General features: G+C 48.9%; 1 protein-coding gene across 9 annotated transcripts in view; it reads right to left on the reverse strand.

Annotated features, from left to right (window-relative positions):
• Positions 1 to 315: 315 nt before the first annotated feature.
• The window catches only part of HDAC8 (histone deacetylase 8), a 46,322-nt gene continuing 23,775 nt past the window's right edge, over positions 316 to 22,862 (reverse strand). For 8 of the 9 annotated variants that reach the window (XM_069810712.1, XM_069810715.1, XM_069810710.1 and 5 more), the window contains exons 8-11: positions 20,581 to 20,753; positions 18,273 to 18,367; positions 6,126 to 6,231; positions 316 to 839 (exon numbers count right to left, since the gene is read on the reverse strand). In XM_069810712.1, coding sequence (XP_069666813.1) covers positions 817 to 839; positions 6,126 to 6,231; positions 18,273 to 18,367; positions 20,581 to 20,753 — 397 coding nt within the window. In that variant the 3' untranslated portion in view covers positions 316 to 816. The remainder of the gene's footprint in view (positions 840 to 6,125; positions 6,232 to 18,272; positions 18,368 to 20,580; positions 20,754 to 22,862) is intronic. The other variant, XM_069810714.1, reaches the window with a different exon arrangement.

A 22,862-nucleotide genomic window follows, 5' to 3' on the forward strand; every position in this document is an offset into this window, starting at 1 on the left:
CTGGGGCATCTGGAGGTTCATCTGAGATCTCTCAGGTCAGGAGTAGCCACCCTGCCCTGTATCTCCCTCGACACTCTGGAGAGCATCCCCAGGGTCTGGCCCCTCAGCACAGGATTTCAGGAGCCCACCCATCGCTCGGGGTGGGGGGAGGTATCTGTGCTGCCTTACGTGATGGGGCTGGAAGGGACGGTCACAAATGCAAGTGCAGATCTTTGCTTTCCAGTGCTGGCGGGACCTCTGCTGAACATGTGAAGTGCTGTGGAAAAGAGCACTGGCAAGGCAGGGTGGGCGCAGGAAGAAAGGCAAGGGCTGGAGGAGTATTTCAAATACTTTATTTAAAAAAAAATCCCAGTTAAAAAAACAACAGCTGTGCCTTTCTGTGGGTAAGAGGCACAGCCTGTGGCCCAGGCCCCGGCTGGCCCTCAGTACCACTCCCTGGGTTGGCAGCTCAGAGGCCGTGCTCCTGCCAGCTGGGGAGGGTTCACAGGTCTGAGGAGCCCCTCTCTTAAAAAACATTTAAAACCAGTTGTGAGAATAAACTCTGTGGTGTTAAAACAGGAAAGAGAAAGGAGCAAGGGAGGCTCTGCCAGCACTGGAAGGCTGTGGCTGGAGGGCCCACACTCCTGCCTGGGGACAGCCACAGTGCTCATCGTGTGCAGTGGCAGCTTTTCTTCTTTAAAGAGAAAAAAATCAACCAATCAACAGTAATTTCTTCCAAATTTCCCCCACAGCCACAAATTTCACTAGCTGCTCAAATAAACACGCTGTCTTCCCCACGGGAAATGCTCTTGCGGAAACTTGAGCCTTCCTTCTCCACTAAACAACATGCTTCAGATTCCCTGCAAATAAAAGGAGGCAGAAAAGGGTATTTCCACTGATATTTCAGCCTGATGGAGTGGCCTGGCCAGGGGCAGGGGTGCCACCCCTACACCTGACAGACTGGGCAGTGATACAGGAAACCCAGGCTCAGCTCAGACCCCAGTCCCTGCTGGCCCCTCACTCCCTTCAGAGGCTGCTGCCCTCCTCTGAGCCAGACTTCGGGAACTACCAAAGATCCTGCCACTGCTTCTGCTATGAGTTTCTCCTGCAGGCTGATCGCTGGTTCAGGATTCATGGGCCAGCACCAGAGGGGCCCATGCTCACTCCCTGCTGCCTTGTCCTTCCTCCAGGCTGGATGCATTGCCAAGAGTGCACAGCATAGATCCCTCCCTTCCAGCTCTGAAGCAATGCTGTTCCTCCTTCCCTCCTGGACAGGTCAGGGGGGATATCCCCTCCCTAGGATTAGCCTGTGCTTGGGAATGGACACTCCAGGGTATCCATGGCATTGCATCTCCCACCCACCTCCTCCTACTCTGCTTCTAACACCAATACATCACAACATGCACAGAGAGTGAAAAGGACTTACAAGCCCTGTCTTGCTGCCCCCAGCTTCTCCTGGGGACAGGGACAAGACAGATGGGCAAGGGCATTGAACAAGGCTGGCAGGAGCTGGCAGGGCTGACCCAACCACGTGCCCTGGACTCCAACAGCTTTCAGTCTCCTGCCTGGCTAAAGGACTGTCCCAGCTCCTGAGGACATGCATGGAGATCAGGTGGGGAACCACCTTCCTTTGCCCTCGGGCAAGGCCCAGCCCTGCAGGCAGCTCTGAGAAGAGCACAGCAGCTCTGGCTCAGCCCCAAGGGCCAATGGAGGGAGGCCAGTGCTGCAGGAGCTAGTCCCAAGGACGCTACACACGCTCCTGCCAAAGGCAGACCAGGGTCTCTCGTTAGGCCTGAAATAAAAAGAGTAGCTGGGGCTTTGTGGGACCCTGGGCAAAGCGCCTGGCAGCCAACCCTCAATTCTGGAGCAGTTAAGTGTGCTAAAGAGAGCCTGCAGGCTGGGCTGGCAGTCCCTGTCCTCTCCCTGCTGCTTCCTCACCCACAATTTCCATTTAGACATGGTGGTTCACATCCCAAGCAGATGATAAAGACTTTTTCTGCGTGCCGGGGCATTGGATGCTCTGCACTCACACTTACTGCTTTGCATGGTAGCTGGGGCCACAGTTGCTGGAGCAGGAGGGGATGGAAAGTCCAGCAGCTGCCAGCACAGCCAAGCAGGCAGCAAAGCAATGCTGGGAGGCAACAGTCAAGAGCAGGAGCCATGGCTCTACTGCTGTCAGTCCATCCAGCACCCGGCCCTGCGCCCAGCAGGCCCGTTCCCCCAGGGCTGGCAGTGCCACATCCCCCTGTACAGCCTGGAGTAGGGGCTGCAGTTCTGCCTTGCTCCATCCATCACCGTTTCACTGCCGAAGGGAAAGGACCCTCCTTACCCCACTCGCTCCTGCTTCCTCTGGTACTGCCACTATAAGTGCAGTGGAAAACTCACCGCAGGGAAAACCAGTCTAGTTAAGCTGCAATTGCCTTGGGAGCCCATAAGTCAAGTATCTGTTGGGAACAGGGTTTGTAACTGCCTCATGCCCCAGATAGCACTTTGACAGATGACAATAAAGAGAAAGACTGCTCTTTTGCAGCACGACAAAAAAGAAAACAAAAATCATCATGCATAGGAGAGAAAAGGAGTGGGGGAGCTGTATGTAACAAAGCACAAGCAGTTGTGATCAGGTGGTGGACCAAACGTTCCCAAAGAAGTGTTTCAACAGACCTGCGCTGAAGTCGCCCATCTCCAAAGGATGGGCACAGACCAGTCCTGCAGGTTTCCACCTCCTCCCAGGCAGCGGTCCCTCACACAGGCTTGGGGACAACTGCCTGAATGTGATCCAAGTGAGGTGGTAGTGTGCCATGTTACAAGCCCACTTCAGCAAGCGTAGAGTCTTGCCTTTTATTCATCTCTCTGTAAGACACTAGAAGACATGGCTGTTTTCTGAGTTACTTCCACCGAATCGGAGCACTCCTGTTGTCTCGGGAGCAAAGGATGGGAACTTTGCTCCAGGGCAAAGCACTGTCTCAGAGAAAAGACTTGTGCTAGGGCTATTTTTGTGTTGCAGGGTTCACTCTCTAACTGACAAGCTCCAACCGAACTTGCATGCAGGATGAGGACCTGAGCTCACAGCATAAAAATACAGAACTTGGGACTTTTGATGCAACAAATGGTGATTTAAACTAAAGAGGCAGAAGAAGGTAAAATACCCTATGTCAGTCTTGTAACTCAGGTGATGAGTGTACACATGGGAAGTGGTAGTTCACCAAGGTGTGATAACGCGACTGTCAGCAATTGGGAAGGAAGTCTAGGAGTCAAAACTGGGCTGGGGACTGGAGAGGCTGGGGAAAAACTAGGCTGGGGAACTGAAAAGCGAGCCATGATGCAGGGGAAGGGCTAAATATGTGAGCTCTCCTCTCTTGAATTCAGACACCGTGGTACGAAAGGGAACGAAAACCACGCATCAGAAGCAGCTGGAACATATCCTCTTTGAAAGCATCTGCTTCTCATTCAGCCCTACATAGCCTCCAGGTTGTCCTACATCCAAACATTAACGCCCAGCTCCAGGCAGTCCACTAAGGGGTTTCTCTCTTATTGACAGGGTAATCCCAGCCATGGTACCCTCCTTGCATCCAGGCTGAGACCTGGGCTCACAGCCCTAGCTTCTTCTGTCTAGCTGTAATTAGCTGCCCTCTTCTGTAGGAAGCCTCTGTGGGCACATATGTCTGAAGTTGATGACACCCACAACCACATCCAGCAAGTGTTTAATCTCATCGAATGAATCATAGCATCACAGAAGGTGCTCCAGCCCTCTGATCATCTTCGTGGCCCTCCTCTGGACTCGCTCCAACAGGTCCATGTCCTTCTTATGTTGGGGGCCACAGAGCTGAATGTAGTACTCCAGAGGGGGGTCTCATGAGAGCGGAGTAGAGAGGGAGAATCGCCTCCCTTGACCTGCTGGTCATGCTTCTTTTGATGCAGCCCAGAATACAGTTGGCTTTCTGGGCTGCAAACTCACATTGCTGGGTCATGTTGAGCTTCTTGTCAACCAACAACCCCAAATCCTTCTCCTCAGGGCTGCTCTCAATCCACTCATGCCCAGCCTGTATTTGCGCTTGGGACTGTCCCGACCCACGTGCAAGACCTTGCACTTGGTCTTGTTGAACTTCATGAGGTTCACACGAGCCCACCTCTCAAGCCTGCCAAGGTCCCTCTGAGTGGCAAAACATCAAGTTAACACAAGAAGAATGGGTTCTTCAGATATGTGAGCAGTAAGCAGAAGCCCAGGGAAGACATAGGCCCATTGCTAACAAGGGCAGAGAAACCAATTACTAATAATGTTGACAAGACAGAGGTTCTCAATACCTTCTCTACCTCTGTCTTTACCTGCATAGCTGGACAATGCAAGTGTCCACCCACCAGCAGGGATGGGTGGTCTGTGACCTATTGCAAAAGGTTCCACCCACATAAATCTATGTTAAGAGAAGTGGCTGACATTCTTGCAAGGCCACTGTCTATAATACTTGAAAAGTAATGGAGATCAGGGGATACCCCTGATTACTGGCAGAGGGCAACTGTCACACCCATCTACAAGGAGGGCCCAAAAGAGGATCCAGAAAACTGCAGGCACATTAGTCATACTTCAATCCCTGGGAAAGTCATGGAACGAGTTCTCTTAGAAACTATTACAAACCAAATTAAGCAGGTGACTGGGAAAAGCCAGCATGGATTTACCAAGGACAAATCATGCCAGGCTGATCTGGTCATCTTCTACATCAAAATACCATCTTCTGTCAATGTGGGGAGAGCAATGGATGTTGTTTACTTGGGTTTCAGCAAAGTGTTTGACACTGTTTCCCACAGCCTCCTCCTGGACAAACTGGCAAGACACAGATTGGATGGGCAGTCTGCAAAGCAGGTAGGGAGGGAATTGGCTCACAGGCAACACGCAGAAGGTGGTGATCAATGGTTTTTACTCAGGCCGGCAGCCTGTCACAAGTGTGGTCCCCCAGGGATTGATACTGGGCCCCACACTGTTCAACATCTTCATAAAGGATCTGGATAATGGGATTGAAAGCAACCTCACCAAGTTTGCTGATGACACCAAACTGGGTGCTGAGGTGGACACATCAGAAGGGAGAGCCATCTTACAGACTTGGACAAGCTGGAAGAGTGGGCTAACAAGAACAGCATGAAGTTTAACAATGACACGGGCAAGGTCCCGCACCTGGGACAGAATAACCAAAGATCCCGGTTCAGGCTAGGGTCTGTGTGGCTGGGGAGCAGCCTTGCTGAAAGGAACCTGGGGGTCCTGGGGGAAAGCAAGCTGAACATGATCCAGCAGTGTGCCGCTGCAGCAACGAAGGCAAATTGGATGCTGGGCAGCATCTGCAGGGGCGTTACTAGCAGAGATACAGATGGGATCATCCCACTCTATTCAGTGCTTGTTAGCTGTATCTGGAGTACTATGTCCAGTTCTGGTCCCCACAAATCAAAAAAGACATGGACAAACTGGAGAGGGTCCAAAGGAGGGCCACGAAGATGAGAACCTGCCCTATGAGCAAAGGCTGAGGGAGTTGTGTCTCTTCTCCCTGGAGAAGAGAAGGCTCGGTATCCAGTATTTCTGTACTCGAAGGGCAGCTACAGAGAGGACAGAGGCTCTCTCTTCACAAGGAGCCACATGGAGAGGACAAGGGGCAACAGGTATGAGCTGCACCAGGAGAGGTTTCACCTTGTTACAAGAAAGAAATTTCTTACAGTGCGAACAATCAGTCACTGGAACAACCTCCCCAGGGACGTGGTAGAGTCCCCATTGCTAGAGTTTTTCAAGATGCGACTGGAAAGGGTGCTAGATAATCTCATCTAGGCTCCCTTTCCCATGAAAGGTTGGACCAGATGATCTTTGAGGTCCCTTACAACCTGGGCTGTTCTATGATTCTAATAAGGACGAGGCCCCATGCTCCTCTGCCCAGCCAGAGGAAAGGCAATGGCAACTTTCGCTAACAGGGACCCACAGCTCTCAGCTGATGTGCTACTAAGACTGAGAATCCCAAGTGAAGCAGGAAACAAATGACATTGTACACAATGAGCAGTCAAGTGAATGTGGTTCACCTTTCTAGTCAGTGAGAAAGACTCCAATGAGCTTTCCTGAAGTCCTCTCTAAAAAGACCTGTAAGCCTGAAGCAGGAGTGCTGGCTTGGACAACTCACCTTTGATAGAGTTAAGAATTTCTTGAATTCTCTGTGGCTCATTGCGGTCTGGTCTGCAGCTCGGTGTGATCTCCAGCACATAATCAGGACCGTACTCTGTGAAGAACTGCAGGGAAGAGGAGAGGAGAGTCAGAAGAGAGGTCTCTGGCTGGCTGAGGCTGGAGGGAGGGCATCCCACGGGTACCCCTTTGTAAAAAGGCAAAAACATTTTCTCCATCTGAGGGGCACATGTAGCTTAACTACATTAAAGAGGTGCTTCTGCTGTGTCTGTGCCCACCTGAAGTATGCAACCACTACCAATTTAAGGGCTTGGGAAGCAGAGCTCAGTTGTGCAGCCAAAAGCAGTCAAATATCTATCCCGATGCTTTATTTGAGAAAGCTGTTGACACTCATTTTACACATGGTTACCTTCAAACCTGAGATTTTTATGAACAAAATTCAAGTGCTGCCTATCAGATATCCTTCCTCTCAGCTCCCTGCCCCACCTTGCAGAGTGCTGCATTGACATGACTGTGAAACACCCAGAAGGAGAAAAATCAGTGTGCTTCAAGGTTAATAATGTGTCTTTCCTGGCTGAGTACTACAACAGCGTGCAGCCAAGCCTGAATGAGAATATCTGCAGCATGTGGGCTCTTCACGATAAAGTAGAATCACAAATTATTGCCAGCAGTTTTATTTCACAAGCACGCAGCACTGAGAAAAGAAGTAGACACACCAGGGTTAAAAATTCCGCAGTGAAGTTGCGATTGGTCCTGTTGCTAGCCCTGGAGAGCTTTACTCCGTGGAGAGTCCAGACTTTGTACCAAAGATAGGGAAATTCACAGCATTACAGTCTCCCCAGTGATTAATGACGCACAGGGCTGGGGTTTTCTTTAAGGGTGAGATTGGAGGTGGCAGATCTGGCAACCTAAGACCGACATCTCTGCACTAGCAGGGGCAATGAGGGCTTCTCCAGGAAGACCTCAACATGCCAGTACTGATAAGGAAAATGAAGTGTCCCCTGAATGCTGCAGGTTACAGTTCAGCATTTGAAAGCAAACCTGAAATCATGCTGGGCTTACTAGCCTGTGAATCACAGTGTTAAGGAGCTGCCTGCTCTGTAAGTACACGCGCTATTCACACAGAATGGACAAGGCAGCTGGGTCAGGGCAGGCAACATGCTGCCTCCCTGACTTTTTTGTGGGCCAACACAATATTCCACTGAAAACAGAGTAAAAGGCAGATTTTGACAGCTGCACCAGCTCATTTGTGCAGTGGTCAGTCACTGCAGACCCAGCCAGCTGATTGAAAAAATGGAAAAATCTTTTCTTTTTAGTGAGTCAGGGTTTTGATCTATGCTTTCAATGCTGTGCAAATGAGATCCCATCTGTCCCCCAAACCAACATGGGGCAGCAGGAAACTGCAGTACATTGTGGTGGCTCTTAGCTCATTAAAACATTACCATGACTGTTCAGATCAGAGATGGACTCAGGGCTAGCCTGAATGGGACCCTTCCTAGCTGTATCGCGCAGCATGGGAGCACATGCTTAGCTAACTAGCAGGCTAGCCCTCCTTCTTCCAAGCTTCTCCATGGCCAGCCCAAGGACCGATGTATATTTTTCAAGCAGACTATTTTCACAGTTTTCTTAAGTAAACTCCTTTATAGCTAAACATTTTCCTTTCTTCACCTCTGCCCAGAGATTGCTTTGGAAAGCCCCTGCTGAAATATTGACACAAGAGGAGAACACTGACATTTCTCCTGCTTAGAAAGACTGAAAATAGCCACAGCAGAAGAAGCCAACATGTTTTGGGAAGTCTTCACTGACAGCTGGTGTCTCTAGTCTGGTTTGAGTTTGCTCTTGTAGTCTGAACAGGAGACAGCTACTCCCAGAGCACACAGGCTCCACTGGCAAGGCCCGCTGACTCCACAAATCAAGTAACCTGGCTCATTTGCAGGAAAAAAGGAAATACACAGAAAATCTTGACTGCAGCATCCGTGGAAAAGCACATGGAAAATGCACACCTCTCAGTAACTGGTCTTGGCTGCACAACCTGATGGTTACACAGGCAGTGGCACAGCGGACTTTGTACCTGGGCCTAGCACATCCAACCTGGGACACAAGGCACAATTAATCCTGATGAAGGCATGATTTTGCACTTCCTCATGTTCTCATTTCTGTGGCATCAAGTGAAACAGCGCACCAATACAGTTTCATGCAACTGCATTTCAAAGCCTACATTAAAGGGCAAAAATACCTCAACTTTTGCACTGATATGGTTTATGGCAGTTGAGAAGCTTTTGGTATTAACTGACTAATATCCTGTAGAGCAGCTCTATGTGCTGAGCCACTCAGTATGGGTTGCAGAGCGCAGTCACGCAGAAGAGCTTGGGGCCAGCTGTGTTTTACACCATCCACCAGAAAGCAGGTCAGCAGGGCAAGCCTGGTAAATCTTGAACTGGCTTATCCAAGAGTACTGATGCAGGTGCTCTGAAGCAAACAGCTGCAGCTGTTCAAAACATTCCTACCCCTCTACCGCAGGTTCCTGTGCAGGTGGCAGAAGAAAATACATGTCCAGTCACCCCAGGTCACAGACTGAGACACAAGGGCTGAGACACAAACCGGCAGGGCACAGGGGCAGTGGCAGGAGCCCCTGCCCACTTCTGCTGCCTTGCACTGGCGGTAGGACAGCCAGGCAGGTAAGGACAGGACCACCTCTTGTTGCTGCAGCTAGAGGTGCTTCTTGTCTCTGAGGAAACACTAACAAAAGAAATTCTTTCAACCACTCATCAATTGACAAAAACAACAAGCAGCACCTGAGAATCCACTGAGGTTTGACCACTGCAGGGACCCAGAGAGGCAAATCCACCAAAACAAACCAGTAACTTCCATTTTGTCTTTGAGGTGAGAGGCTTAAACCCTAATATTTCCAAAGATAGTACAAAAGAACCATTTGTACAAGCACTTTGTATCCACTCTCTTGCAGTCTGGAGGGGATTCAAGAGGTGGTTTTCAGTGCTGCAGAAAAGACTCATTCTGTTTCTTCCCCTCTCAGAACAAGGAGGATGTTGCAAGCAAGCAAGCTCATGCTTCAGCAACAACAAAATGCCTGCACTACTCACTCATCCATTTTTTTGTAGCAGGTGAAAATATATCTTTTTTATCTCTGAAAAAAACCTGTCATTTTCAGGGATGAAAAAAAAACATGTTGAGAACCAAGACTCACAAGGTAAGCTAAAAATCCTCCCCTTAATCAGCAGCTCACCCAGAAACTCACAACTGCTCCCTTTTAAAACTCAGGCATGCCAAAACTGAGAATCACAAATGTCCAATGCACAATGCTAAAGCCCTGAGCAGGCCAAAAGGAGCTCAAGTTTAAACCAGAGGGAGGCATACCTGGGACTGCTAATGTCTGCCCTCCCATCAGTGGGGTGTCCCAGAGAAAGGAGCAGTGCCAAGTGTAGTAGCATGACTGCCGAGTGCTTTGGTGGTCTGAAAGAGGGTGGGAGTAATGGTTCAGGAGATGGGAATGTGGAATGACTGCAGGGAAAGAAGTGTTGGAGGAAGAAAAGAGTAGGCATGGAGGCCAGGAAAAAGGATGAGAAATAGAGAAAGAAAAAGGCAAAGAGGAGAGGAAAAAAAGGCTAAAACAATAATGTTCTTAAAGGGGAAGGATATTTTCTACTGAATAATGCCAGATCTGACAAGTACTACGCCAATAGCAAAAAAATTAGGCATCTTATAAAAGTCTAAATTCTGTCCCTGACTTTAGTAGAAACAGTTCATTGGTGGACACTGCTGCAGGGGGACCATGACCCACTGCGCCATCAGCACTGGATGTTCAAAGAAATTCTATGTTGGTCCTTCCAGACATCCTAAGACTATTTAAACACCATTACACTGCTGCTCAGTCAAATGCTTTTTGGATCTCAAGACCACAGCTGTCTTGTTTTCAAGCCCTTCTCTACAAACTCTAGAACAAAAAAGAACAACCAAAAGACCTCCATGTTTCTGAATACCGACTTTCATAGTAACTTGATTCCAAGACCTGGAGCTGTAAAGAACATTCCCAAACCCCTCAATGCTGGAAGAGAAGCAAAATGCTGAATATAACTGGGTAGAATTTGGCCCGTCATCACTGAAAAAGCATGCCAAACCTGGCTGATGGAGAGAAATACATCCAGAGCAGTACAATCTAGCCACTTCACAGCAAGGTGCTTCAGCAATGATCTGTCCTGGGTCACGCACTCTCACGAGTTTCCTTCAGGAGGCGAGCAGAGCCCTGGGGTTGTACAGCAGGAAAACAGTGCCTGGACTGCCTTCAAGCTGCTCACAGTCAGGAATTCTGCACTGATCTCAAAAAGCTGACTGGTCTGACAGCTCAGTTTCCAGGTTTCATGTTAATCAGAATGGGAATTCCTATTTAAAGCAAAGAAAACACAAAATCAGGAAGTACCAACCTTTGTTTCTGTGTGCAGGCGCTGATAAGCTATTAAACCATTAGTGGTTCTTTGCCAGAAGCAGCAGAAAAAACCCTGGGAATCTGACAAAAAGACAACAGCCCTGTGTGCGCACAAATACATACGTACACATACACAGAAAGCACATGCTGTTTCCCCTTCAGATTATCTCATAGCTGTGTAAATATTTCATACTCACTAGCCTCCAAACCAATTCTCCTCCTTCATGACTTTTCCCCCTGCCAAATCTGCTTCCATCAGTTTACCTTAAACATGCCAACCCATCCCAATAGCACAACCCAGACAGCCTGGAGCATCTCGTGGGAAGATTATAGAGGGTAAAATACACTGATGAGAAGGACTCTAAAAATACACAAAACCAGTCAGCTGTAGCTTCTCTGGGAGTTTCTGTTAGCAATCTCTGCAGGATTAATGCAAGATGAGGACATCTCATTCTTAATCACAGAGAAACAGGCTGCCCCACAAAGTGCTAGCCTGGAACTGGCACTAGCAGCAAGGTGAGGAACTTCGTTACCTTCCACTAGTTCCATCTAAGGGTTAAAAAAAAGCCTTCTCTAAATGCAATGACTCATGGAGTGAGAAAAGGGAACAGAAGAATTCCCATGAAAGTGAAGTGTCACATATTGAATACATAGTAAGGCACTCCTTCCCCTGAAAATCTGAGGTCCATAAGGTTTAAACTAACTTGTCAAGTCAAAAATCCAGGTGCGAACATCACACGGCAATGTAGCTTGTCCAGGCTCTGGAATAAGGCAACGGCAAAGCACTGCCTGGCATCTGACTGCTTTCTGTCATGCTCTGATGCAAGATGAGCCTGCTAGAAAAGATAGAAAGTATATTTTAAGTTCAGTAAATGGCAGAGCAAGTTGGGCTACGTCTCCCAAGGATGGTATACAAGTATTATTCCAAACCATGTCCTCCAAAAGCTGTATTTGCCATCAACCATCTTACTGTCTTCTGCTCTGACAACTGTCACCAGCAAAGACTTGTCTCCCAGATAGCTTCGTTGCAAAGCAGAGCCATGAAGAGAAGCCAGAGAGCAAAAGGCCCTCAATGACTTTGGATGTCAACTCCCAGGCTGGCTCATCCCTTCTACAGGAAGCTTGCAAAGAGCTGTTTGACTTAACAGACTCAGGTCCCCTCACAGAAAGCACAGGAGTGCAAGAGCAGCAAGTAGCTTCGAGAGCGCTCAGTGGGCCAGCATGTGCCTTCACATCTGTACCCAAGGCAGGTGGTAGAGACACTGCACTGAACTGCACACCCTGCCTGCATCCCTCAGCAAACCTGTCCAGTGGCTGGGAACCTTTTCCCTTGGCAAAGGTGGAGAATGGAAGTGTCATCCTGTGTCCAAGCCCACCACAAGGCAACAGCCCATCTTATGGATGCAGTGGGATAAAGCTTGCTTTTGTTAACACAACGCTCTCCTGGTTCACTCTGTGGCTTTTAAACAGAGCAAAGTCTTGACATACCCCTCTCCATGCTTCAGAGGAAGCAAGAGGAGACACCGCCATCCCCACATCCAAGCTGAAACGCAGCTGGGCAGGAGGAGGGCCCCAGGCACACTGCACAACACATGGACACCCTTGAGGGAAGGCAGAGGACACCTGCATGCGGGGCACTGAATTGCTTGATGGAGTCTGCCTTCTCCGCATAGCCACCCACCAAACACCTGGACAAGCACTCTCATGGCATCTCAGAGTTTAAGAGCCCCAAACCAAAACTCCACCATTCTCACCTGGACGTTAAGTGTGTGGCGCAATGTGCTGCCACACTCATATGCAGCTCTTCATCGTAAAGGGGCTAGCAAGTGGTGGTGCAAGAAGCCAGTTTTTTTTGCCCTTAAACAGCATAGAGGTCTCAAGAAGCCAGGCCTGAGATTTTTCTACCCATCAGCATCTGCATATAGGGAGCTGCATCAGCACAGTCTTGCTGTGCTCTCTGCAGTGACCTCTCTCCAGACCTCAGGCACCAGCATTTCTTGTAGCTGCCTTATTAGAGAGGCATCTGCCTCTGCTAAGGACCTCTGTGCAGCTGCCGTTGGACACGGATATTTTGGACTGTTCTTCCAGGCTTCCAGGAGAGACTGGTACCTGTATGTACCTTGCAGATTTAATCAGAACAGTGCTCCTGAGAAGCAGGAGGTTCCCAGCCCTGGAGGAACACTCTTTCCTGGGGGAGGAGCACAACATGATCCAGTACAAGCTGCCACACGCCGGCCTTAAGACAGGGCTTGCACATCCACTCAAGGGTGAGAGGCTAGTAGATCTCAAACTCCTGCTCTTGTGCATGACAAAGCCCATGCCATCCCTCATCGGAAGACAGAGCAATGTGCTGAACAGCTGAACCACAGGAAGCCCCAACATGGGGGCTACACAGGCACCTGGCAGGGACTCTCCCATAAGTTTCATCAACCAACTGGGATTCCCATGTCAAGGGCAATAAGTTCACCAGGCATAGATTAATACACACAAAGGCTGAGACATAACAGAGGTGGAGACTGGAGCTGCTAAGACAAGAGTTGGGAAGAAGACACACACTGGCTCTCACGTGCTCAGGTTGCACATGCCCTCTGCAAAGGAGCAAGTAACAGCATTTTCCCAGCTGGACCCTCCTGGTCCCAAGCTCTAACCATCACATCCAACACAAAGACCTCTTCACAGCTTCACTGGTTTATCAGCCCTGGCTATTAATTTCCCCCGACAAGGAAAAAGATCCAGCTGGCGATGTTTTCAGTTGACTGTTCATACTCCATGAGCGACAAGACCTTGGAGGACCATGGAAACAAGGAAGAGTTATTGGTTTGAGTAAAGCAGCCACCAGGCTGCAGCCTCAGTTGAAAGCCCACAAGAGCAGGATCAGGCAGTTTGGTCTGCGTGGAGAGGAGCCAGCCTGGGGACAGCATCCAGATTAAAAGGCAACATTAGCTGCAGTGAAGACAAGCCTAAAACTGCTCAGTCTGCCATGGCTTCTGATCTCAAGGAAAACAGGACAAACAACAAGAAGGGCGTCAGCTTCACTGCAGATAGCCTGCAGCTGTCCGACTGCAGCAAGGTTCCTGCCTCCTGCGCATAGCAGTGTTGCCATGTTAAAAGGAACCGCATTTACTTAAGTACCCAAATCTAGACCGGATCAAGAGGGAATTTTGTGGCTGGGCTTCACCAGAGCTTTCCACTCTGGGAAAACAATTTTTCTCCTCTCCAAGCCAGGGTGGTCTTTAGAAACCATGTCAAAGAAGGTGTTTATTGCTGCTGTTATCTTATTACAGAGCCATTCTGTCAGACACCCTCAGCCAAACATGGGACCAAGTAACCACAAACTGTTGCATTTGTCTCTATGTCAGAGACAGAGTAACAGCAACCCCAAATCCAACTTTCTTCTTTTCTGAGAGACATTCAGGCAGTGACCGAAACCACTGTCAAGCAACCAAGTACAAATCAGCTGGAGAAATCACTCCTAGGTTTGCTGCACATCTGCACTGCTTACCGTTTTATTTCAAAGCATGAAAAAGACTTAAGCTTTAAATCCAAAGATGCAGATTCCAATGAGAATGAAAGACAGCCCGAAAGGCTTTACCAAGGAAGAAAGGATGGGAAGAATCAAATTTTACACTGCAAGAAGAGCTGCTGGAGTCTCCAGCTGGGAGGTCTAAGCCCTGAGAGTTGGGTAGGAACAGCCTGGTGGCACTGGGGATACTGGGACAAAACCAAACTGAGGGAACCAGCTAGAAAATCTGAGTATTTCCTGCAATGGAAATCTTTTTGAAAGTGGAAATTTTCTTAAAGGAAGTGGTGGAAACCCAACTGCTTCCATTATCTCAAACCAGATAAAGCCCTTGAGCATAAACAAAAGGGAACATTCCTGTATTGGGTGCCAGTTTACTTTGAAAGGGGGATTTTGATATCTAAAAGTAATTATTTTTTTCCATGTCCAGTTTTCAGGAGCCAGGCAATTTTCTAATTAATTTATTTTTTAAAATTAAAGTCCTGGTAACTGTTACTAGCCCAGCATACCTGCTCATAGGTATCTTTTAGTGTCCTCTCACACAGAAAAACCCCACCACATTTTCTCCACGCAGTAAGACTTACACACTATAATACACAGGCTAGAGGGGCAACAGGCAGGGATAACCATGACTCCCTGACTGTTGAAGAGTATCTAGAAGACAGAAAACTCGGATGACGCAAACGGAGACTGCTGCACGCACGTGAATTCTATCCATTACAGGGATACAGACCTTTGCATCACCTGAAATCCTGGTGCTACAGACACTGGACCTGTCATCCTCATTCAACGAGGTGGATGAACTTGCTCCAGGTAACTTAAGCTGAGGTGGCAGAGCGGGCTCTCAGGTGTAATGCCCCTGCCTCATGGTAGGCAGGATTTTAATGAAGAACAGTGAGATTAAAGCCCCTATCTTTAGTGTTACCCCATGGAAGGTGCATATTGGATCACTTCTTGGCATAAAACCAGAGGCTCAGCCAATTCAGCCCTGTCAGGTACCAGATGGAGAGCAAGGAATTACAGAAACCAAAAGGACAGCCCCAAACGCACCACCCTGGAAAAGCAGCTACCCCCTTTCCTGCGTGCACTCGGCAAGTCCCGTAAAGCACGCTGTGCACAGCCAGTCGTTAGCCTTGCACTCTTCTTTTTGCCCAGGGTCTCACTTGACTAGGACAGGTTTGGAGCAGTGCTGAACACCCACAGCTGCCCCCAGGACCAGCTTAAACATGTAAGTATCATAATAATGCTGAACCTTCTCACAAACCAAGCCTTACATGTTACCAACAGGACAAATACAGAGACTGCAGGAAACTTCTTGGCCATACATCACAGAAAACTGGAGGGCACCCTGAGAAACTCTGTGTTCACACTGTTGTTTATACTCGTCCCCCTGCATCTGCTATCGGCTACTGTGGCAGAGAGGAGACAGACAGATTGACAGCTTCCTGGACAATACTGCTCACTTGACATGGTGAAGGAGGTACCACCCTCCAGACTGCACATTCCTGTGCTATTTAAGACCATCACAACACGTCACGTGAGCAAAGCCCAGTGTCCAGGCCAAGGGAGAAAGAGAAACACTTGCAGTGGACTTAACCATAAGACAACTCTTTCTTGCAGTGCATGGGAAAAAAATTTCAGATGCACAGTTTGGGAAGAAAGCTCTTGTGGGCTGGGAAGGGGAAACAGCTTTTGCTACAGAGGGCTCAACTCCACTTCCCAATTCTCTTCAGCTCTACGGAATAGCTCCTGCCTTTTGGGAACCATCATTTGCCGGGCCAGGCACCCAGCTCAACACCAGCTGAGCAGCCAGCAGACACTGGAACATGCCCCAGTGCACAGGCAAGAAACAACAGGGCTTAATTTACAATCAAGGCTTTGTGACAGCTTTTCCCTGCTGCCCGCCTCCCCCCCACCCCCCCTCCTCAAAGGAAAAACTGTCCCATTCCCTGCCCCAAGCGCCTCACATCCCCTCAGAAAGGCCGGGCCTCCTGTTCACTCACTTCTGGGAGCAGTGGCGGCAGTTGGTGGAGTGGGGCGGAGGTTGTTCAGCAGGTACAAAGTGCTTTTTGTTCCCTCTACAGGGTTGAGCTGCTGCTTCTCCTGCTTCCAACCCTCCTGGGGTCCCTGGGACAAGGGGCAGGGGCAGTTTAGGAATGTGACTGTGTTCAGTTTGTGGCATCTGAGCAGGGCCACAGCTTGCCTCTTTGATCCCTGGCCACGAAAAGCGCATAAAAGATTGAATTAAAGAATGAAGACCTTTACAAACTGGCCTACGAGGACTCTGTCTGTCCCAGGACCTCCTCCCACAGTAGCAGTGCCCTGTATTATCACCACCCCCTATGCTGGTCACTGGCCAGTAGTCCCTTTCATTTAGCTGCCAACACCTCCCTCCCCAATACATCGTGCTCAAAAAGCACCCTGCAAGCATCACTCCAGGGCCCCAACACCAAACGTGCCGCAGGCTCACTGCTGCCTAGCTATACGCAGTCATTATCTCACGCAAAACACTTGATTCCTGCAAGCACAGCCAGAGCACACAATCACATAGAGACAACATCTCCCTAGCTGGGTGCAAAACAGAGCAACATTTATCTCCTCTCCAGTAAATAACCTTCAGGAGAGCAGCGGGCGGCAGCCAGAAGGCCGGGGCTGAGAGCACACTGCTCTGCCTGATGAGCCAGGGCCCGTCAGGCCACCTCGCTCACATCACACACGAGGATGGTCTGCTCCCTTGGCCTTCCTAATTTGTAAATCCCACAAAAATTACACCTTACAAAAGGTCTCAACATTGTTTATGAGCCTGGTGTAATAATTCTCCTATAGGTGCCCAAGTGGGAACAGCAGCACTTGGTGACTGCATCATCCAAGGCTGCCCACGTTTCTCCTCCTGCTTCAGCTCATTCCTCTTCAAGTGCTGCCGCACCGCTCCAAGAGACAGGCTGGGCTGATCTCCAGGAACAGGTTCCTCCAGGGTGAACCCTGAGCAGCTCCTCTCGTCGCCAGAAACAAAACCACAAGCACCGTTTCACTGCAAGGGGAACCCAGACAGGCTGGCCACTGGCAGCACCACAACTCACAGCCAGCTCAGTCCTGCAGCCCAAGCACTGGCTAGCCCAGGACGGGATACAAATTCCTTTGAGAAGGAGTAGCCAGAGCACACAGGGCCCCACTGTGCACCTTGTGACATCCTGCGATCAACTCATTCCCACACTGCTCTTACCCTTCAGGGCACTCGGTGCAGGAATCATTAACACTACAAATAAACTGTTCAGAGCAACAACAAACAGGCAAAACCTAACCACCGGCAGCCGTTAATTTCTACAGAGGGACTCACCCTTTTCACTTCCCACATATATGAAAGATTAAAACCTGCTTCTGCAGAAACCTGGTTAAAGGATCATATTTAAGCATGACACCCCTCAAAAAGCATCTTGTATCTGTAATCACCAGTTTCTATAATGATGAATTTCCAGTTTCAATACACGCAAACACTTACTTCCTCATGCATACTGGTCCGTGTGATCCTTAGACAAAGGCAAAACTGTAATTCTCCTCTGTGGTCACTCTAGGCTTGAACTGCTTTGCCCATGGAGTTTTGTTTCTGTAGGGTCAATAACACTGATCTGCAGTTTGAGACCTATTACGAACCTATAGTTATTCCACCCAAATTCAGTCTAGACTGTGTCCCTCCAACCAGCTGTCCAGCCCTGCTGAAGACTTTAAAAGCATCAGCACTGGAACTGAGAGCTCATATGCGATCATGAACAGCGCCTCATAGCCCACTGCAAGACTGCTGGTCAGAAAAGCTTCAAAGTTGCACCTGGTATTTTCTGTAAGTCAATGAAAGCAGGACTAAAATTTAAAGCCTTGAGAAAGGCCTAGTTCTTTCCTGGCAAAAGTGTGCGCACATCCTAAAGAGCTCTTTGAGCAAACAGGTGACTCCCCCTCCCCATCCTCTCTGTAATTATCTGAGACTGGAGTCTATTGGTGCCTGAGATCCCTTGCAAAAAGATGCGGACAGCCGCAGGTTTTGGGAACAAGCACCCACTATGCTGCTAGGACAGTGCATTATTGTTACAGAAGCATATCAACAAAACAGTATTGAGCAGCAAGGATGCCGTTTGGATTAGGTAGAATGACTCAGCTCTCGTGCCAGGAGAAGGGAGGGTTTGTCAAAGCTTTACCTCGTGATCGGGAATCTCGGAGCACAGCGTTCTCCCAAGGATGACCCCAGTCAAGTATGTCCAGCAGCGAGCTGTGTTGGCAAGGTTGTAGCCTCCTGTCTCCAGCAAGAATTGTAATTTTGGAGGGGGAAGAGTGGGGAAAGGGAAGACAGAGGGAGAGATTTTAGTGGAAAGAACAGATCACAGAGGCAACACGCACAGTTTACATGAATTCAGCTTACTTCATCCATTCAAGCTGTGCCCCAAAACCGCATTTTGCACCTGCTGGCTACACGAGGCTAGGTCCAAATGACACTGTATGCAAGGGCAGACCTCCCAAACTGAACCCCAGTTACACCCAGCATGGCACAGGCCAGGCTCCTCCAGCCACCATCTCAGACCCAGCATGAGGCCCCAGCCCCATGCACTGGGCTCTCTCCTGGCAACAAGGAGGGCTGTTCAGAGGTAACAGAGAGAGAAGCGCAAGGGCAGCAGCAGAGATGGGGGATTCCTAGTTTTTAATGCCAGCCTTCGACCCATAAAGCATAATACACATGCCCAGCCATTCACTGGTGAGCTCTTCAGCACTGTCATGTTTGAGAGGACAAATATGAAGCTCATTAGTACAACTTGCAACTGCTTTAGAAGCAAATGAGGTTTCATAGTCAGTATGGTAATGGTCATCTCTATGGTAACAGTTCACGAGCCTACAGGGAGAAACCTTAGCTGAAAGCAATCCTGCAAGAAACTCAGAAGACTTTTTTTCCAGCAAAGATGACTAAAATAGTAAGAGAGAAAACCACTTTAAAAACAGAGAGAGACACCATATTCTTCAATGTTCCCTTCTCTTTGTGTTGGTCGTTGTTTTTTTGTTGGTTTGTGTTTTTTTACCCCCCCAAGTATTGACTTGTCCCCCAATTTCCACTTCAAATGCTTCCACAAGCTGCAGTGGTACAACACTCCTTTGGTACTTTCACAAGTGACAAATAGCTGTCCCTCATTTTTTGACAGAAGTTTTGGGGTTTCTTTTTGCCTTAAAGCTGCCATCCCCAGCATACCCAGACATGCCACAGCAGGACTGAACACTCATAACCTCTCCAAATCAAAGTGCATTAGGCACATCAAATTTTAGGCTTAACATGCTATACCTGATCTCCCCCATCTCGAAAAGGACAACAGCTAGAGCTGATATGGCTCCAGGCACAGAGCTGGGGGGCTCCCCTTGGCACATAGTGGCTTTTATTGTTCTGAAACACTCTGTTGCATAAAGCCTGTCCTGTGTTCTCCCTGCTAGACAAGTGGCTGGTTATGCAGCATGGCAGAGCTAAGTCAACCTTAGCTTTCGCTGCCTATCAGAGCCCTGTTGTACCATGGAGGGAGCCAGTCCTTTTCCCAAGCCCCTGCTTGAACCCTGTCCTGGTTTCAGCTGGGATGTAGTTAATTGTCTTCCTAGTAGCTGGTACAGTGCTATGTTTTGAGTTCAGTATGTGACGAATGTTGATAACACTGATGTTTTCAGTTGTTGCTCAGTAGTGTTTAGACTATAGTCAAGGATTTTTCAGCTTCTCATGCCCAGCCAGGGCACCTGACCCAAACTGGCCAACGGTGTATTCCATACCATGGGACGTCCCATCTAGTTTAGGAACTGGGAAGTGGGGGGGCAGGGATTCGCCGCTCGGGGACTGGCTGGGTGTCAGTCAGTGGGTGGTGAGCAATTGCCCTGCGCATCATTTGTACATTTCAATCCTTTTATTACTACTGTTGTCATTTTATTAGTGTTATCATTATCATTATTAGTTTCTTCTTTTCTGTTCTATTAAATCGTTCGTATCTCAACCCAAGAGTTTTACTTCTTTTCCTGATTTTCTCCCCCATCCCACTGGATGGGGGGGGAGTGAGTGAGCGGCTGCGTGGTGCTTAGTTGCTGGCTGGGGTTAAACCACGACAAACCCACACAAAATCATTCATTGCCAGATGCCCAAGGTAGGTTTGGGAACACAGCGCTCACTTTTAAAGAGAAGCGCTGAAGGGTTGATCAGCAGAGATGAGAATCAGAGGTGCCATTGAGAAGCCAGGGTCAGTTCATAGGGGAGAGCCAAGTTGCCGTTAACTCAAGACCTTAGGATCAGGATTGAGACTTGTACCTGTCGGTATCAAGGATTTCAGTTCTATGTGAAAACAGTACTGCGCCACAGAGTGCCCTCCTGACACTGCCCAGCAGTCACTCTGCTAAACTCCAGCCAGTGCTGAGCCCAAGGGCACACTCGTGGAAGGGTTGCAGGAGGACAAATCCGTTTCCTTGTGAACAGCAGGACATGAGTGCACTCACCTCCTCCCAGGATGAGAGTTGCTAGCTGCCACTGCAGGACATACTTCAGGCACTTGCCCACTCCCTCAGGTGTCATGTTGAAAGAGCACATGGGATCTCCGGCGATGGTGTCTGCCCCCAGCTGCAGCACAACTGCATCTGGGTTGAATGCGGCGTACACCTCCTTCAGCACACTGTGGAGAGAAGGAGCGGTGGGGGTTACCGCAAACACAGCTCAGAGGGATGCTGGTGGCATGGCCCTGGTCCCTCAGATCCACTGATGCCTCTCAAGGTTCCTGTGTTCTCTGTTCCCACCCCCCTCATACCAGTTACGCTCTCTCTGCTCCCAGTTAGCCTTCTGCCTCCGCTCCTCTCCTGCAGTAACTTTAGCTCTCAAAGTGCTCATCACAAGGCTGATAAAGGTAAAAGCATCACAGAACCCAGGGGAGGGGGATCTAGTCCTGATCAGCTTAGTGGTAGCATCAAACCACACGTTTCCACTGGCCGCCCTGAATGGAAGGCTGCAAGCCAAATCCAGGGGCTTTTCTCCCCTGTAAAAGTCACAGTGAAGAGCAGGGTCTGGCAAAACAACAATCCTAAATTCTCAGACACCTCTCACCAGGACAGGACAGGATGAACTGAGGAAGGCTCTGTCTAGGTTCTTGCTCTCCTCTCTCCCATATGGCTCTTGAGGCAGAAATACATTTCCCCTGGCTCTAGCGGATGCTGGGGTGCAGCAGGGCCAGTGTCCTGGAGATAGTTTATTAGAAGTATTCTCTCTTGCAGATGGCAACTGGGCATGTCAGACATTTGGCTTTGCTCCAGATTTTTAGTATTACAAACACCACAAAGGGAATAATCCTGTTCCCAGCACTATGGTCCAAAGCCCCAAATACAAGGCAAATAATGGAGAAAACCATGTTCCTTTCACAACAGTGTTTTTATTTTGCTGAAGTAGAAACAGATGCGAACCCTGGAATAAATGCTTTTGCCTTGGTTAAGAGAACCTAAGAGTCACCAGTTCTTATTTGATATGCAATTAGAAACCACTGCAGTGCCAAACAAGAGAGCTGCTTCCCTGTGACAAAGAGCTTGCATTTACCAATACTCACCCCAAGAAACTTAGCCAGTCACTGCACCCAGACAAGGAAACCCACTGAGCTCGGTGGGGTCTGCCAAGGCAGATGCCTGCAGAGCTGAGGCCATCAGCTCTACAAGCACCACAAATTCACTACTGGATTATAGGCACCACTGTGAAAAAACTCAACTGGTGATGAGAAAAACTCTGGGAAAAAACTCACCACCCCACCCCCCGAGACCAAATATGTGAGGATTTCCATTCAATATGCGTATTCACCGCGGGTATGGCAGCTCAGTCTGAACGTGCCGAGAGCCTGGTCCCAGCACCCCAGGTGCCCAGCAGGGCCAGGTAGCCAACAGCTACTCACACCACTGTCCTGGTTTCAGCTGGCATAGAGTTAATTGTCTTCCTAGTAGCTGGTATAGTGCTATGTTTTGAGTTCAGTATGAGAAGAATGTTGATAACACACTGGTGTTTTCAGTTGTTGCTAAGTAATGTTTAGTCTAAAGTCAAGGATTTTTCAGCTTTTCATGCCCAGCCAGCAAGAAGGCTGGAGGGGCACAAGAAGTTGGGAGGGGACACAGCCAGGACAGCTGACCCAAACTGGCCAAAGGGATATCCCATACCATGTGATGTCACACCCAGTATATAAACTGGGGGAAGTGGGGCTGGGTGGAATCGCTGCTACAGAACAAACTGGGCATGGGTCAGCAGGTGGTGAGCAAGTGCATTGTGCATCACTTGTATATTCCAATCCTTTTATTATTACTATTGTCATTTTATTGTTATTATTATAATTATTAGTTTCTTCTTTTCTGTTCTGTTAAACTGTTCTTACCTCAACCCACAAGTTTTACTTTTTCTTTTTCCAATTCTCTCCCCCATCCCACTGGGGGTGGGGGGAGTGAACAGCTGCATGGTGCTTAGTTGCTGGCTGGGGTTAAACCATGACACCACTCATGTTTTGACAGCTACCAGGCCATGTTGTCCACACAGTCCCACCAAGCTAAGCAAACTGAGGCAGATGATGAAAATCACAGTGCCAAGGAAAGAGCAGTCAAATTGGCATAAGCTTCCTTCTTGAAGTGGACCCAAAGTCAGCCTCTTTTCTGCAGATGTCAAGGAGGGGACGGATAAGAGGGGCTTCCACCTCCGCCCAAGGCCCACGTTGTACTACCCTTCCTTGGAGTAAGGAGGACTAAACTGTCTTTCATCCAACACT

Source organism: Haliaeetus albicilla, chromosome 23 (assembly GCF_947461875.1).
Source record: "Haliaeetus albicilla chromosome 23, bHalAlb1.1, whole genome shotgun sequence".
In the NCBI taxonomy this organism is placed as follows: Eukaryota; Metazoa; Chordata; class Aves; order Accipitriformes; family Accipitridae; genus Haliaeetus; species Haliaeetus albicilla.